The following is a 17,451-nucleotide window of genomic DNA, read 5'->3' on the forward strand; positions in this document are numbered from 1 at the left end:
GAATCACCCAGTACTTGGTAATCACCTACTGAGTAATAAGCCGGTGACCCCATCAAATCCTTCAATTATTTCCCCTAAGCAGCCCACATACCACAATCAAAATGTTTGGTAGCATTTTAGAGTTATGCTGCAGTGTCTTGGGTGCAATGCCTACGGCCTACAGCCTTCGACCATGCACCCAAGACTCTAGGCCCTGGCCACAACCACTGCAGCATAACGCACCCATAGAAACAAACGCCTACCAAATGACCACAACCAAAATACATATACATATAATACATCCACCTCAAAACTATGCACTTTAACATTCTAAAAAAAATGTACTAACCTAAAATAGCCAGTAGCACGCCCCGTGTTTATTATGTCTGCTAACAACCACAATGACTGTGAACACTAAAAACATATCGCAGCCTTCTCCCACCTTAACAAATACAGCATTTGACCCATCTCTTACTCCTCCACCCTCTCCAAGGACTCATACAAACCAACACACTCCCCAAAATGTATTCTCACTTCAGTGCATGTCCGCGCATCCAATATGGCGGGCACATCGAAATAATTTGACGTACCTCACGCTTCATCCCAGCCAATCGGAGAACATGTCGAGTGTCCGCGGACATGAGGCAAGCCGATCATCCAATTGGTGTCCTTTCCGCGGAGCGAACAGGGAAGTGTGTCCGCGGAGCGGACCTAGATATCACAAATTTTTTTGCCTTACGTTTTGGTCGTTTAAATAAACTACTGGACGGATTTACACCAAATTAACAAAAGCACGCTTTCGGGACAAAGCCCCTGGACCTGCCGCAGATTTGGTAAAAATCCGTCCAGCGGTTTGGGCTGTAGGAGCGACACATTTTTTCCCATTGTGTGTCTGGGGGAAAAAAGACATTTTGGGACCCCCCCTATAACTTTGCCCCCCCTTCACCCAACCTCACCAAAATTCAGAGTGGGCCATATACTTTTTTTGCGAAGTTTGGTGAGGATTCGTCCAGGGGGAGGGAAGTTATAAACTGCCCAGAAAGTGTTCTTCTATTGGCAAGTTGATACACTACCTTGCCAGCAATGGGGATGTTATAAATGTATTTTTCATTTACTGAAAAGGCACTTTGTTTTTAGTAAATGGCAAATACAAATTTCCCTGTGCTTGCTTGACAGTATTGCACCAAATATGAAGTGTGCTTATCTTATGGCGACATGCACCACTTTGACAAAAAGCAGTGCTAAATATTTTGTCACCAGTCACCTTGGGGCAAGTGTATTTCTCTTAGGTTGAGTATGTAAACTAAGGAACTCGCCCTGTTGGTTGCTCCTTACCCAGAGAGAGCAGCTCTTTTCATGCGGGCCTCATGACAGCTTGACCTTTAGAGTGCAATACTTTCAACGACTGACGGTAGCATGGTTCCAAAGAAAATGAAGATGCCGTGTTTTCTTAGTTTTAAATATCTCCTATCACACTAAGAAAACATCTGGCATCCAGGACTGTAAACTGTCTCCCATCCGTGCAGTAACTCGGACTGACCCTGCTTATCTTCAAAGTGAGGAAGGGGCTGGCCCCTCATGCCATGCTGCTCTAAGCATCTTGTAACGTGTGCTAATTTATCAGGCAACATGGCTTGAAGTGTCTGGCCCCTTCCTCGCTTTAAAACTAAGCAGGTCCAGTCCCAGTTACTGCATGGATGGGAGTCCCGGATGGCTATTTTAGTATGGATTACAGATAGCCACGGGTATGGATAGTTTTATAGCTGCACATTTCAGAAAAACTGCATAAATAAGCTGTTTTGCCCCCCCCCCCCCTACCCAATCCCCTCAGGGAGGTGGGGAGCAAAATATGACAAACTTTTTTGTGTGAGCAAAGCTTCCGCAAAATCCGTTGCATAAGTGAAACATTATTAGCAATTCATTTTTTTCGGTTTCTTATGTAACTCAGTTTTACCTTATTTATAGGGCGGCGACCACCGCCCTAGAATACATACACACACAAAGTTATGGTGGGTTTAAAAAGGCTTGGGGGGGGGGGGGGCCCTTCACCTGAAATGTGAAAGTAGCATAGTCCATTTAAGTCAAGTCACAGATTCCACGCCACCTAGTAGCCTTTGCTGGAGGTTTCCTGTTTTTGTCACCTGATGATAAAAACATACGGATCCCATAGGAATCCATTTTAAATACTGTCTACAAAGCAGAAGTTGCAAGTGACGTTTATATATATCGAAATCCAGGTCTGTTTAATAGTTTGGCGCCACTCCCTCCTTGAAGGACAGGTTCACAAATTTCGTTATGAGGGGTGGGTCAATTGAGCCGCGCACACTTTCACCAGCCTTGAGGAAGACACATACATTTTGATACAATAGATCGCTCTTGAGACCGTACACCCCACATAAGATTTCATGTTCAGCATCTGGTCAAGAATGACCCCCAGGATTTTGACCCTTTCTCGGACCTTGAGGAATTTGAAGATAAAGGTGATACAGACTTGCATAAAGACTACCAGGACCTAATCCTGATGATTACATAATGCCTTAACTAGATGAGATCGATCTCCCGATCGGACAAATCATTCCCAAAAGAGAATCATTTTCAAAATTCAGACCACCTGAAGAGGGCAGCTGAACGGCTTGTTATCTTCACAGAGGAACCAGACGAGGATGTTAACTTTATAGATCAAATCCTGTAAGAGAGAAAGGTGTTATCACGCTGCATTTCCCCGCTCATCAGTTATCCAAACCAGACTCCACTAAACGCCAGGGTGGAGAAAAACTTGAAACCATCTTACTCTGAACCCATGTACATCCGGGGCTAACTTGCACCTGAATCGCTGATGGTCCCCATGGTCACCACAGCAAGGAAAAGGGCAAACACACCTATGTCGGCTGTAGAGTACCTTCCAGATAAGTAGATTAGGTGTATATTCACTTTTGAATGCAAACAGGAATTTCGGTGGTATCTAGTGTCAGGATTGCTAATACCACAGCACTTCTCTCACGATATAATCAGACACAGTGAAATATGGGGGAGCTAGGAAAACCTAAACCCACAGTTACAGGGAGCCTTCCGAAAAATCATTCAGGAAGGGAAAAGACTATGAATGCCATAATGAAGAATACACTAGACCGAGCAGGACGTTGGCCAAGCATGATGTTTTATCACAGTAACCCTCGAGACCTGAGGGGAATCGGGGTTCAAAACAAACGCAAGTAACCCTATTAGATAAACCAATAGAGCAGGGTGCAAAACTTCAAGTTGCACACTACTCGCAAGTCATAGTCACTTGCCACCTCAATGCTATGTATAAACGGACAACATGCCATTTCCTACTTGCCAAGAGTCAAATATCCCTATCCAATAGCTAGAGGGAAGTGCAAATTTTGCACCCTCCAGCGGAGGATGGTTCCATGTCTCAAAATCCCGGCAAAATGGCTGTGAATACAAAATATTGCAGCAGAAATGCTGTGTTTTTTGCGCCACAATCTTCTAAAGGATGCAGGGGACCCCTGCAATGCCCCAGACCAATTATACCATTTAAGGGAAGCGGGGAGCACCCTTGGGGTACACCTTTACCAGGTCAAACATGGCATTTTTGCTGCTATTTATTTATTATGATTTTATTTTTTTACTGGCGACATTTTTGCTGCTATTTTATTACCTGATACCCGGAGGATGTCTCTATTCGGCAAGACAATGGATGAAACCCTCTAGGGTTTGTCCACCCTCTCTAGAGGGTGGACAAAGATTACAACCCCCTTAACTATGGGACAGATTTCAGGAAGATCGTTTCAACTAAGGGGCTCACCAGCTAACTGCCATTCCTTTCGAGCCAATACATTCCCAACCAGCAACCCAGTGCCAAAAGACTTGGGGCCTTAGCTGGTATTCAGGCACTCAACAACAACACATTTGTTCCTACTCTAAACCACGGCACAGCACAGACGAAGAGGACAAACCTACAGAGGAACATCCGCCGCTAAACAATGGCTCGTGCATTCATGTCCCCTCCCATGTCACTCACATAGGGGAGTATGTATCATTATTCACCCACGCATGGCAAGGGGTAACCTCAGACCAGTGGGTGCTAGACAGTCGCAAACCGACATTGCATAAGTTGATAGAAATCCCACGCAACCTGCCTTCGCACAGCAGAACATTGCTGCGAGACTATCATGTCCTCTTAGAAAAGCAAATCGAGGCCCTACGACAAAGGCGCACCATCAAGCAAGTCCCTCCGAACAAGGTAAACAAGGGCATTTACTCACTTTAGTTCTTGCTTCCCAAAAACGGCAAATTATTCCCATTGCTGTCTATCTTTACAACTGGACAAAACTAGGGAGTTGTAGGCAAGCTGCCTATACACTGCTAGACCTACTTTTCAAATTGGGTTTCACCACAATCAAAATCAAACCCATTTCCATCCCAGAAAGTTATTTGAAGCTATTGTAGACTCGGAACAAGCCATTCCTTATCTTTCCCTGGAAAAAGGCCAAGCATTCTTAACCAAAATCGCCTGTTTCCAGACATGCATTCAAATAACTGTAAGACAGTTTATGAAAGTTCTGGGCATGATGGCGTCCTGCATCTATATAGTACCGCATATGAGCCTAAACGTGAGAAGAATCCAACAGTGGCTCACAGTGTCGGCCCAGTGGGGCAATCTAGCTGACAAAGGAGGTAATAAGTGCTTTGCATTGATGCACAAAAGGAAACCTCTTAAAAGGCAGGCTCTTCAAACTCCCAACAGTGCCGGCTCAATTGCAACCAATGCCTCATTTCTAGATTGGGTGGCCCGTTGTCAAGAACTTGCTGTACAAGGAACATGGACACACAAACTACACAATACATAAATGTGCTAAACCTGCAGGCAATAAAGATGGCATTGCTATCTTTTCAAACAAAGCTTTACAATGTGTTCTCATCAATATAGATAATACAATGGCCATACATAAAGGGGAAGGAGTGCACTCCAAAATACTGTAAATTCTATCCCAGTATATATGGCTTAGGTGCATCAAGAGGATTTTACTTTCAAGTACAGCACATCCCTGGCGATCACAACCACCTAGCGAACAGCCAAAGCATGGTTTTCCAGCAAAACCACAAATAAACACACATTTTCAAGATGTTTGGCATGGGGACAGTAGATCTGATTTGAATAGCCCAAAACAAAAAAATGCCCAAAATTTGCATCCAAGTACCCGCAGAAGGGCAGGGCTCGAAACTAAGATTGGGTAAGCAGGAACTAAAAAACTCCTGGGTCTCCAGCATTAAGCCGTGACCAGGAGCTACTACTGGGTAACCAGGAGCTATTGTATAGCGTTCTGAAAATGATTTTCCACATAAGATGGAAACATATATTTTTTTCCATTAATGATGCTGTATGCTCTAAATGTTGTATAGCTGTTTCCTAATGTTTGTTTATAGAATGTCCTAAACACAGAGAGGTCAATTCACATAGGTGTTTGTATGGCATCAGTTGGCCAGGGGAGTCAAAAGTAGCACTTGGTAGCTGTTGGTGTCGAGCTCACCAGGCTCAGCTCTTCTAGGCTACAAACAAGAGCTAAATAGCTTGCAGCTCCCCTCAGTTTCGAACCCTGAAGTGATCACTAGGGAATGCCCTATGGATGAGTTGATCAGGGCCATTTGCTTACATTCCTGCCCCGCCCCTTGACACCTCTCTGCTCTGCAAAGTAGTGTATAAGTTAATTAAGAAAAAAGGGCAGAGCAGACACAAGGGCTTTAACGAAGGCCCCTCGGGGCATTACCTGAAGTGGTGATGCACCCCTCGACCCCCCCCCCGGCTTGGTGCTTATTTCCATAAGTACCCCAGCCCGTAAAACCAGGGTATTAAGAGCATTTTTTTTCCTGTTCCGAAATGCCCTGCTGTTTGGGAACAGAAAGTCCAAAAAATGGCCACCACGGAAGGGAAACCTAAGTCTGTTTTCACTTTCCATGGCAGCCATTGAAAATTATTGGAAAATAAGTAAAGAAACAAAATGACTGCCATTGAAAGGGGAAGGCACTACATGTAGTCCCTTCTCCCTTTCCATGGCGGCCATTCAAAAAATAAGGACAAAATTAATCAAAGAAAAATGGCGACCATGGAAAGGAGAGAAGGGACTACGTTGTAGTCCTATTCCTTTCCATGGTGGCTTGATGCAGATCGGGAGCACACGCGCTGGGGACAGAAATGGACCAAAAAGAAGGTAAGTGGGAGGGCGCGGGGAGGGAATTCTGTGGATGGGGGAGGGGAAAGACTTACTTCATTCTCCGGCTACGGGAAATGGTGGCCGCCAGCCCTGAGGAGGCTCAGGGCTGCGGGATTACAGTCTGGTAACGCCAGCATTCTGAGCCTCCCCTTTTTACTGGGAGGCCGCCACAACCCCTTCGCCAGGTACTAATAGACATAACTCTGATACTAATTGCACAAATCTGGGCAAGACAACCATGGCGGCATTTTGTAAAGATGACGATTCAACCACCATTCAAACTACAGCCAGCGCAAAATCTTCTAACACAACAGGGCAAACTCCCACATCCTTGCCTGCAAACCATGACTAGCAGCATGGTTCCTAAAGTCATAGAATTTTGACATTAACGTCTGCCACCAAGATGTGTGCAAATATTAAGTAGGCCATAAAACCAACCACAAGCTATTAAAACAAGTGAAAATGTTTTATTTGTTGTACTCAAAAAACATCGACCCCATTGAATGCTTACCAACACACATTGTAGCCTACCTCCTTTATCTCAGACTTGGGGCTAGTCTAAAACTCAAAGTACACCTAGCAGTGTTGCCACCTCATTTATAGCTCAACATAAAGCATCTTGGTGGGGAGTTCCAGTTGTTAGTGTTCATGGAAGGAGTTAAAAAATACACCCACTGTTGTTCCCCCCCCCCCCCACCCCCGACCTCCTCTGTGGGGATCCTAGTGTTACAAAGACTCATTGGGAGCATCTTTTGAGCCAATACACAAAGCTTACCTTAAAACGTTGGATACCAGAAAGGACATTGCATTTCTAATTCCTCAGTTTCTCAGATTTGTTTTTTTGAACTCTAATTTTAATCTTTTATTTTTATTAGGATATTTATCACTGACCTAGCTTCAGGAAGCAATAGCCCGCTTTACAATTCATAATTTGAAGTTGGCAGTGAGGGAGCGAGGAGCCAACAATGGGGGACGGGGACAGCTGGCAATTTGTGAGCAAGGTATCTACAAGCAAACTGGTGGGGGGATGCGGCAGCAGATCGCCAAGTCTCAGGTTAGGTGGGGAGTAGTAGACTGTGTGGACCTAGGTGTTTGGGAGGAGCCATTCCTTGAAGAGGATGGTATTTAGCTCCATCCTGAAATGCAGAATGTAGGGGTTGATTTTCAACTGAATGTCTATATGCTGGTATCTCTAAGGATGTAGAGAAGATATGGCATTTGAATGTAGGCTTAAAGTAATCGTTTGTTTACCAATCAAACTCATTGTTAGTTACTTCATACATGTTGCAATACAGAACCGGAAAACTAAACTCCAATTCCACAGATATTGACTTTTCTTATGAAAACGCACCCAAATATGCTTGGGCTCTGCTCAGTTCTTACGAGTTACAAGCAATGTAACATATAAAGGGATGAGAGCCCAGATAGCCAGAACAGTTCTGCTATGACGCCTTAACTTTTAATTCACTCTAAGTCTTAGGAAAAAAAATAATGTATTTTATTTTAAAAAATAACATTTGTTTAATAAATTGATATGCAGGCAATTACTGGTACATTTGACTGTTCCCAAGACACATTGTCAATGTATTCTTGAAAAATGTTGTTTTTGTAAGCTCTTTCCTAAAATGAAGTTATGACTTCATCTGCCTTTGTCTGGAAACTAATTGCTCTGAATTTCTTTTTTTTTCTTTTTTCTTCTTTTTTTCCCTTTTTGATTTCGAGTGATGTATGTCTTGTCTAAATGTGATATTCAGAGTATGTATAGTGATTGATGAATTTTATCTTGTTTTATCTTTGTGTACTGTTCTGTTTAAATGTGCTAAGTCAATTTTTGGCTACTGCACAATAAATATTAAAAAAATAATTGCTCTGCTCTTCACTTTATCAGATATTCAAGAATTTTATGAAGTGACCTTACTGGACAATCCAAAATGTATTGATAACTCCAAGCCGCCTGAACCTGCTTTGCCAGTTAATACATGGGATTTTTCCAGCCTTCCAAGCACAACAGTGACTTCAGAAATCTTGCCAAATAGCCTTAGCCCAAGTGTAGAGGTATGGTATTTAGTCTATCCGTATGAAAAGGGGCTGAGAATGATTAATGTTGACAATTTATCAAACGTTGCATGCTGTGACACATATGTGCTTGTGATACTTTGGGTTTCTACTAGTGTGAAGGTATTGGACTGCACTGTTCATGAGTGTGCTTACTGAGCAGCTTGAAGACTCTTAACTCCTGCCGTCTGACATGTAGGTGCTGGAGTAATGTAAATAAGCAAATGTATTTATTACTCTGTGTAGCTGGTAGATGTTTTATAGATTTGTGTTGTAGTGATTTAGCACCTCCTGCCAACCTCCCAAATGTAATGTACATTGTTGGTGCAATGCCATCAGCATCAAGTGTACTTGAATATTGTATACTGCAAGATTTCATTTGAGGCATCTTTTCTTGTGCTACTTTTTAGGGATTTGTTATAAGAATTGGAATTTATAAAATGAAACTCATTACATTTACATTTAAATATACATTTAAATAGTTACATTTTGTCATACCAATGCTTCCAGTTTCATGGGTTCAACCACATTTACTCTTTATTTATTTTTTTAGCAAGTAAACACCAACCCAGAAATTCAGTACCAAATACATAAGCTGAAAAATGTAGAAGGGTGGAGATGTTTCAAATATGTGCTAAATCTATGCTACAATACAAGACATTTATCACCCCTCCAAAGAGGAGGAACATGCATTTTCTTCTATAGGTTATCAGCCCCATCAAGCAGAAGATGACCTCTATGAAGAAGAAAATGTGTTCATTATGCCAGAGCAGCAGTTAAATCATTAGTTTTTTTTTTAATCTTTATTTTTGTTGGCAGAGGCATAGCGCAGACACATACAATAGAGCAAACAATACCTTAAATGGAGATACAGAGTAGAACAGTAACAATGTGAGCAGCATTACAACATGTTGGTAAGTGGAAACTCATAATGAACCATAACAATTAAAGCCCTTATTGTGAGATCATAGAGGAGCTACTTGCTGAGGTGCTCTCCTCTTGGTTGAGAAGGTAGCTATTAAAAGCAGTCCAAATGTTCTTGGGGCGTGAGTGAATAGGAAGCATTTCAAGGTACTCTTCTTCAGTTTCGGGACCAAGTGAGCAAATTTAACCATTTCTGAAATATGGGGGGAGAGGATCTCTTCCAATTTTGCAGTACACATTTCTTAGCCACCATGCAACTTATGTTTAAGAATTTGGCCATACGTTTAGCCCCGTCAGTTTTCCACGCCCCGAAGAGGACTCCCAACGGGTCAGGGTCAATACCAGTTTCACTGATCTCAGACAGTGTACCCAAGATTCTCTCCCAGAATTCCCCCAATTTACGGCATGTGAAGAACATATGTAGATGGTCCGCATTCTCCTCTTTGCCACTCGGACAGGAGTGCGGGGCATTGCGGGCAAATTTAGAGATCCTAAAGGGGGTGTAGTACAGCCTGTTCAATAATTTGTATTGCATAGCCCGATAACGGAAGTTGAGGGAGACTCTATTATTGTGTGGGCACATTTTCCCCCATAGGGAATCGGATACCTCAAGGCCCAACTCAACTGCCCACTCACTGCGTGCCCTGGAGGGTCGAGACGGGGCACTTGACAATAGTAGTTTGTATAAAGAGGAGGCGATGCCACGCGCACCACCAGAGTTAGCTATGTATGCAATCCCTGGAGAATCGAGGGGCTCGTTGGGGAAATTAGGCCATGCAGCACGAAAAAGCCTGTAGTATTGTAGGAATTCTAGTGCCGATCCGGAATGGTCCTGCCTCCATGTCTGGGTCTATGAATCGCCCCTCGGGATAGAGTCAGGCCTTGGTAGCCCAGTGTGCCCCAGTGTCGCGCCAGAGCCGTGTCGTGTGTAGGCTCCAGCCCGGGGAACCCCCAGACGGGAAGCCACTTGTAGTAGGGGTGCTGTTCTGCCGTGGTGTTGAATAGACTGCCCCAGGCACGCACTGTGGTGCTGACCGGGTCGATGGGAGAGTCCGGTGCGTAGTGACAGTGCAGTATGAGTGTCATGAGATTACCTCCGGCGGCAGCCAGGGTCTCCAGTTTGACATGCGGGCGGGGGGAGGGTAGTACCTGGATACCAATGAGGCGTATTGGGCTTGTGCCGCCAACCAATACATTGTCAGGGGGCGGTGAATCCCCCTCTTTCGTATGGGAGCATTATATCTGACCATTTTTTGCGTAACGCACCAGAGTGCCATAGGAACTGCTCACACAGATTGTGAAGTCTCGCAAAGTATGTCCCCCAGGCCAGATGGGTATGTTGCTAAATATGTACAGTAACTTGGGGAGCAGTATCATCTTAATGAGAGCTTCCCAGCAAATGACAATGGGAGAGAGCGCCAGCGTACCATTTTGGACTCGGCTAGCTGAGATGTGGCCAGGTAGTTGTCCGCCAGCAATGTGTCTGCGGTTAGGGACACCTGGACCCCCAGGTACTTATTCCTGCTAGGTGACCATCGGAGCGGGTATTCAGTGGCCAGCTGTTGGGTGGAGTTGGTGAGTGGAAAGACCTCCGATTTGGAGTAGTTGATCACGAATCCTGAGTAGGTGCCTATGCGAGTGGTATCTCGCAGAATCGGATTGAGATGGCTAGCGGGGTCCCTAATGTACAGTAATACATCGTCTGCGTAGAGAGATAATTTCGGGAGTGTCTTTCAGTCGTATTCCCCTGCGAGAGTGGCGTGCTCTGATGTGGTCAGCCATTGGCTCTACCGCCAGGGCAAAGAGGATTGGGGAGAATGGGCATCCCTGTCGGGTGCCTTTGAAGAGTGGGATCAAAGCGGATGTCGGGGAGTTGACTCGAACCCTGGCCAATGGAGTGGTGTATAATAGTTTGATGTATCTGATCATATTGGGGCCAATGCCCATTGTCTCCAGCACTAGCCACATGTATCTCCAGGACACCATATCAAACGCTTTTTGAGCATCGAGTGCGATTGCAACCGCATTCGCGCCCTGATCGATTCGCGCCATGGCGTTTAGCAATCGCCTAATGTTGTGGAAAGTGGATCTCCCGGGTACAAAGCATGCCTGGTCCTCGTGGACCATGTGTGTCATTACTGGGAGGAAGCGGTTTGCAATTACTTTGGCGAAGATCTTGGTGTCCAGGTTCATGAGCGAAAGGGTCCTGTATGAGCCGCATTCATCGCTGGGTTTACCGGTTTTAAGTAGCACCGTTATGACGGCCTCGCACAAGGTGGGGGGAGGGCAGACTCACAGAGGGATTCATCCCATACTTCCAGTAGCTTGGGGGGGGGCAGTATAGCTACGTGTTCCTGGTAGAATTCGGCCGTTAGCCCATCGGGACCCGGTGCTTTGCCCATAGGGATATTAGATATGGCCTCCACTATTTCGTCTAGTAGGATCTGGAGTTAAGCAGGTCCCTGGTTGCTGGGGAGATTCAGGCTGTGGGTATCTGATCGAGAAGCTTCCTCATCTGCTGTTCGCTGTGTTCGGTGGGTTGGGAATAGAGGTTTGTATAGAAGTCAGTAAAGATGTCCAATGTCTGCTGGCCTGACCATTGTCTAATCCCTCGTTTGTCCTTAATACAGGCGATCTGGGCCTGACCCCATTTCCCCCCTTGTTAACGTAGCCAATATTCTACCGGGTCTATCGCCCTCTCCATGCTTCCGAGCTGCCTGTGGCCGGCTAAAGTATTGGACTTCCCTAGTGGCGTGTGCGTTGAATGACTGAAGTTCTTTGCTAATTAGGGCGAGGGTAGCAGGGTTACTAGACGTCGAGCAATCCCATTTCAGCTCTCGTAGTCGGGACTCAGAGCGGCTGTGGTCCGCCCTTATCGTCTTTAGTACTCCGGCCTCCTTGGAGATGGACATTCCTCTGATGAAGGCTTTGAAGGCGTCCCAGCGGACACCCACAGTAGTGGCCTGTGGAGTGTTACGCTCAAAATAGGACTAGGATGTCCGCCCTAAAAACAATTTTCCCAAGGGCAGCAGACTTGAATCGCCATGTATAACATGTTGGGGCAGGGGTCCCCAGTTCCACCGATAGGGTAATCGGGGCATGGTCAGAAAGGGTACGAGACAGTATTTGCGCTCCACCCTTCCCATCGTCCCACTTGACATCAGAAACAGATCTATTCTGGCGGAGCTATCGTGGACAGAAGAATAATGGGTGTATTCACGTAATTGTGGATGTAGTATCCTCCAAGCATCCTGGATATCAAGTGGTGTGCTGTGTATCTGTAGCCTGCGAGCTGCACTAGACAGTGGTCTGGGGGCAGTCCCAGTCCTGTCCAGCCTAGTGTCCAATATCATGTTCATGTCCCCTCCCCAGATGATATGGACTCCTACGTATACCAGCAGTATAGAAACCACTGTGTCCACAAAGTCGGGGGTGTCCACATTGGGACCGTATGTATTTACAAGAAGGTATTCTCTATTGGCGATTGTGCAGTGTAGTATGACGTATCTACCATCGGGGTCAATGTAGGTCTTATGCAGTACAAATTTAATGGATTTGTGAATCATTGTCAATACACCTCTGCCCCGAGTGGAAGAGGTGGTGAAATATCTGTAGGGTCCCCATGATGGTGCCATACTCATTGCCAGGGGGGCCCTTGGAGTGGGTTTCCTGTAGCAGCAGTATTTTGCAGCCGTGTGTGTGAAGCCATAATTTTGTGGGCCTTGGTGTGATTGCTCAAACCCCGAACATTCCAGGACATTATGGTAGTGTGCATTTTAGATGTCTAATGCACATCCCAGCTCCATTGTCGTGGTATGTTTGTAGCCTGAGTTGTTATTCTAAATGTACTCTGATGTAACGTGATAAGCCGGTCTGCCTCCGCCCTTTCCAAAATAACTCCCCCAGTCAAACCTTCCCCAAAAACAGGAGTTAGCCGGTAGATCCCAACATGGACCCACCACGCTACTGGTCCAACAGGGGCCAACACCCCCCAGCAACCCCGCGAACATAATTGCAACTGCAATGGGGTGCGCTGTTGCCGTGCAGTCGACACATGAGCAAGCATTGGACTTTGAGTACAAAGATCGGTACGTGAGTTAGTGGTACACATAATAAATGCATATCATACATCGCCAATGAGTGCAGCAAGAGCCGAACTTGATTCAAGAATTGAACATCATATACAGACAGTTTCTAGCGTCATGAAACCAATTAATAAAACTTCAGATGCAAGTACAGTCCTGTGCCAAATTAAGCCAAGTCTGGTAGGGAGCAGATAAAGGCAGCACGAGAGGAACTGACTCGGTGTGACTGCTGCAAGAAACGGAATTGTATGTGCGAAGTTAGATTGATAAGTCAACATTACCATCATCTCATTCATAAGCAAACATTAATGGTCAGACTAGGATTACGGGAATGTAGACTGGCAAGTGCTCAGTCGTTGTCCATGGAGTCGTCCACTACATTGGGAAGCGGTATCTGCGACTCTATAAACTTCAACGCTTCCTCCGGGACGGTAAAAAAAAAAGTTTTTCCTTGTAGGTGATCTTGAGTCGAGCCGGGAACAATATTGCGTAAGGGACGTTATGCTCTCTCAACAGCTTTTTGACGCCAAGTCTCTCCTGTTGCATGCCAACCGAGAAGTCGGGGAATATCCTGATGGTATAAGAGTCGAGGTGCAGATCACCCTTCTCGCGTGACAGGCGGAGGATAAGGTCTCTGTCCCTGTAATTGAGGATTCTGGCGATGATGGGCCTGGGGAAGTCTCCCGGCTTAGGGCGTGGTGAAAGGGCCCAGTGCGCTCGCTCGACTGTAAAGTACGGGGACAGTACAGGGTTGCCCAGCAACTCCTTAAGTAAGTTCTCGACAGCCACCTCTATGCGTCCCTTAAGGGCATTCTCGGGTACCCCGGTGATGCAAAGGTTATTCCTACGTGATCGGGACTCTAAATCATCGCTCTTCACGATCTTCATGTCTCGGGTCAGGGTGGCAACTGTCTTGAAGGGTGTGCAGCCCATCCTCGTTCGCACTAATTCTATTTTCTGCCTCTGTGATCCTAGTCCCGGCTTGGTCAACCCGTGATTTAAGTGAAGCCACGTTGGCGTTGATATCGTCCAGCTTCTCGTGGAAGAAGGCGAAGTTCTTGGCCATTGATTCCAAACATTGTAATAAGATCAAGGGCTGAAGGGCTGGGGTGTGACCCTGGCTCGGGTTCCTCCTGGATGGACAATGCAGATCCCGGCTCAGCCCTCGGTGTTGCCTTTGCAATCTTATCCATGGTCCCCACCTTGTTGCACTCCTCACTGCCCAGACCAGTCAGGGGCCAGTTGCGCCGGGGAGGTTGGCCAATGCCCCCAGGGCCATGGACAGTTCAATGGAGTGGGGTGATGCTGCACCGGTGCCTCGCCAGGGCAGGTGTTATGTAGACTGGAGGGATGGGGGTGGGACTGGCAGCACAGACAGCAAGTAGACACACATATGAAGCCCCCCCAGCTCTTCACCTGCCCCGCGGGCATGCAGTCCCAGCCCACGGGGTGCGGCCTCCCGAATCAGTAGGCATCCGTGTTAGAGCGCGGGGAAGGGTGCCCAGCCGTAACGTGTCGGAGACACGGAGCACCCAGCCCAACGGGGCAGACACCAGTCCAGGTAATGGCCCCTCCAGAGGCCGGGAGCACGCAATGTCCCCTGGTGCCACAACTCAGGCCCGCAGACCCAGGGAGGGAGTTGGTGGCACGGATGCCGGTGCAGGCGTAGCCGCGCCTCTCAAGCCGTGGCCCGGCTCAATGATTTAGTCGTCTTGGGTGCAGGAGGGGCCACGGCCACTCAGAGATGCCACGCAGGGCACCCGCGGACGGGGATCCAGAGCGCCGCCGGCAGGAAGCGAGGGGGGCCATCCGCTGCAGCGACGGAGCGTCTGACCAGGCCGGATGGGCCACTGGGCTGAGGGTTGCACTCGGTCAGGGTAGGTCCTCTGGGGTCGGAATTTGCCTGAAATTACCACCAGGCATCCAGCAGGATGTTATATATATTTCAAGCGAATAATGGATGATGGCACACAGGCACACCGCAGATGCAGCCGGATTTGTGTCGAAGTACACAGAGCTCCAGGGCTAGGCAGCCATTTTCGGGCTGCTCAACAGCACCCCCCCCCCCTTAATCATTCAAGTTGACCGTGGGTTAGTTGCTAGTTGCATGTTAAGCAGATAACTTGAGTTGTATTTCTCAACCGTTCCAAATGTACACAGACATGATCAAGGAAAGTTAAAATGTGTTCCATATTGGTGATATCGTGACTCCTTTTCTTTGGCAAATTTTAAAATATCTTCACTCTGATTGCAGAAGAGCGTTTGTTTAGACTTGCTGGTGGGATATAAACCATGTCACAGAAGGTTATTTTAAAAATTGTCAAGTTATGTCAAATGAGAATTGACTGAGGACTTCTTGAAAGCCTCATTATCCTCAGAGTTGCACGCCCGTAGTAATCTCAAATGTGGACCTTTTGGAGTAACGTTTTGTGTTGATTTATGTTTACAATAAGTACTTGTAGTGCTGAATGAGTTTTAATAGGCAATAGCAAATCTATTACTTCATGGCAATAAGAAACCTGTCTCTTGTAGGCAATGTTTTAGATGGTGAGATTAAAGACCAGTTTCAGAAAGACCTAAAAGCAGATAAACTGGCAGCTTGACAGGCTTCCATACAAAGCGGTGTACAGAGACCACCCTAGTCATATAGCAACCAATCTTTATCATGGTGGGTTTATGGATATTAGCTGTTGGAAGGGATTGACATTGTTGTGGTTGACCACGGGGCACTCTTTGAATACATGGGCTAATAGATGGTAATGCTAGCAACATGATTGGCTTGGACCGATTCGTCTCTCAAATGTAAACCTCCCCAAATAGTTAGTTTTCCACCTTTCAGGACATCTCCCCAGTGATTCCACAGGGTTTGGTTCCACCAGCTCTACTGTTCAAATTTACCCCATATACAGATAGGTGTGAGCATTGCTCCAGATAGGATTTGGAAGTATTTTAGGGATTACAAACAGTAAGAGTCCCATTCCCAATGGGAGTATTTTATAAATAAGTAAAAATATGTTCACGTGTAAAACGGATTTTGTTTGCCAAATACTACTTTCACCAAGTTATTCATGCACATTAAGATATTTTTTACCCTTTCTATAATTATAGTGGTCTCTTTGTGTGGTACTATACGAGCTACTGATCCAAACACATCCATGGATCTGTTGCAGTGAAAGCAGGGGCACAAGCTCCTCTGTGTCCATTTACCATTTCTTTTATTGGTAGTATTTTTTTTTAATCCCTAGATTTTTTTATTTGGAATCTTTGCCTATTTGTAGGGAGTGACATTGACCCGTACACCCCTTATCTGTAGGGCTGGTTGTGTTGTTTATGCCATCTGTTCTTTGACACCATCCTCCTGCTTGATCTACACAGGGAGTTCATTCATTGTGAAAGAGTTGTAGTGCTTGAAGGGGGAGCTGCACTGTGTTCATTTCAGGGAAAATAAGATTGCATTTTCTACCTGTGTTGTGTAGACTCAAAAATGTTTTTCCCATTAGGGGAGTCTTTTTCCAGTCTCCAGGGAGAGATTGTATAGCAACAGCAAACAAATGGTGGCATAGACGGGAAGCGGGAAAGAACAAAGTAAGTTTAATCTTTAGCTTTAAAAGGTTTCACAATATCATTGCTGCATGTAGGCGCCTCAAGTGATTGAGAAATAATCAAGAAATGAGGCGCAGCTTTAAGCGAGAGTGCAGCATAATATTGAGTATATAAATGGCAAATGCCATTGGTTTGGGTTTGTAGCGAGCATATGCTATTATGTAGGGATTCGGGCAGTGTGCTGACAGTGTTTGTTCTAATGTAACCTTCTAGACTGAGGATGGGGTTGTTTTTGCGGCATAATTACCTGCCACCAAGTTTCGCTCGGGCCACAAGTTGGGGAGTGGTCATTATCCCAAGCGATAATGACCCCTCCTGAGATCTGTGAGCTGTGATCTGTGAGCTATTGGCACATGGTTGTAGTTGAAATGCATGGTTTGGAGTTTTCGGAAAAGTAAAAAATGTCACTTTAAGAGTGACTAAAGTCAAATGATAAACTGAGTTAGTAAATTTAATATGGTTTACTTTTGTAGTACTTAAAGGAATGGTTCGGTCAAAAAATGTTATTGTCCCTACGGGACAGCCATGTGTTTTTAAGCTTAAGTCGCTAGATTTTACAAAAATGTCCTATGGACCTTACCAGAGTTTTC

The 17,451-nt window shown here is 45.8% G+C and overlaps 1 protein-coding gene across 20 annotated transcripts in view; it reads left to right on the forward strand.

The window, feature by feature from the left end:
- The window catches only part of DLG1 (discs large MAGUK scaffold protein 1), a 2,685,689-nt gene that overhangs the window by 159,675 nt on the left and 2,508,563 nt on the right, over positions 1–17,451 (forward strand). For all 20 annotated transcript variants that reach the window (XM_069618589.1, XM_069618591.1, XM_069618601.1 and 17 more), the window contains exon 3: positions 8,083–8,249. In XM_069618589.1, coding sequence (XP_069474690.1) covers positions 8,083–8,249 — 167 coding nt within the window. The remainder of the gene's footprint in view (positions 1–8,082; positions 8,250–17,451) is intronic.

The sequence above is a fragment of the Ambystoma mexicanum genome, chromosome 10 (genome assembly GCF_040938575.1).
Source record: "Ambystoma mexicanum isolate Mex_15411 chromosome 10, UKY_AmexF1_1, whole genome shotgun sequence".
NCBI classification, from domain to species: domain Eukaryota; kingdom Metazoa; phylum Chordata; class Amphibia; order Caudata; family Ambystomatidae; genus Ambystoma; species Ambystoma mexicanum.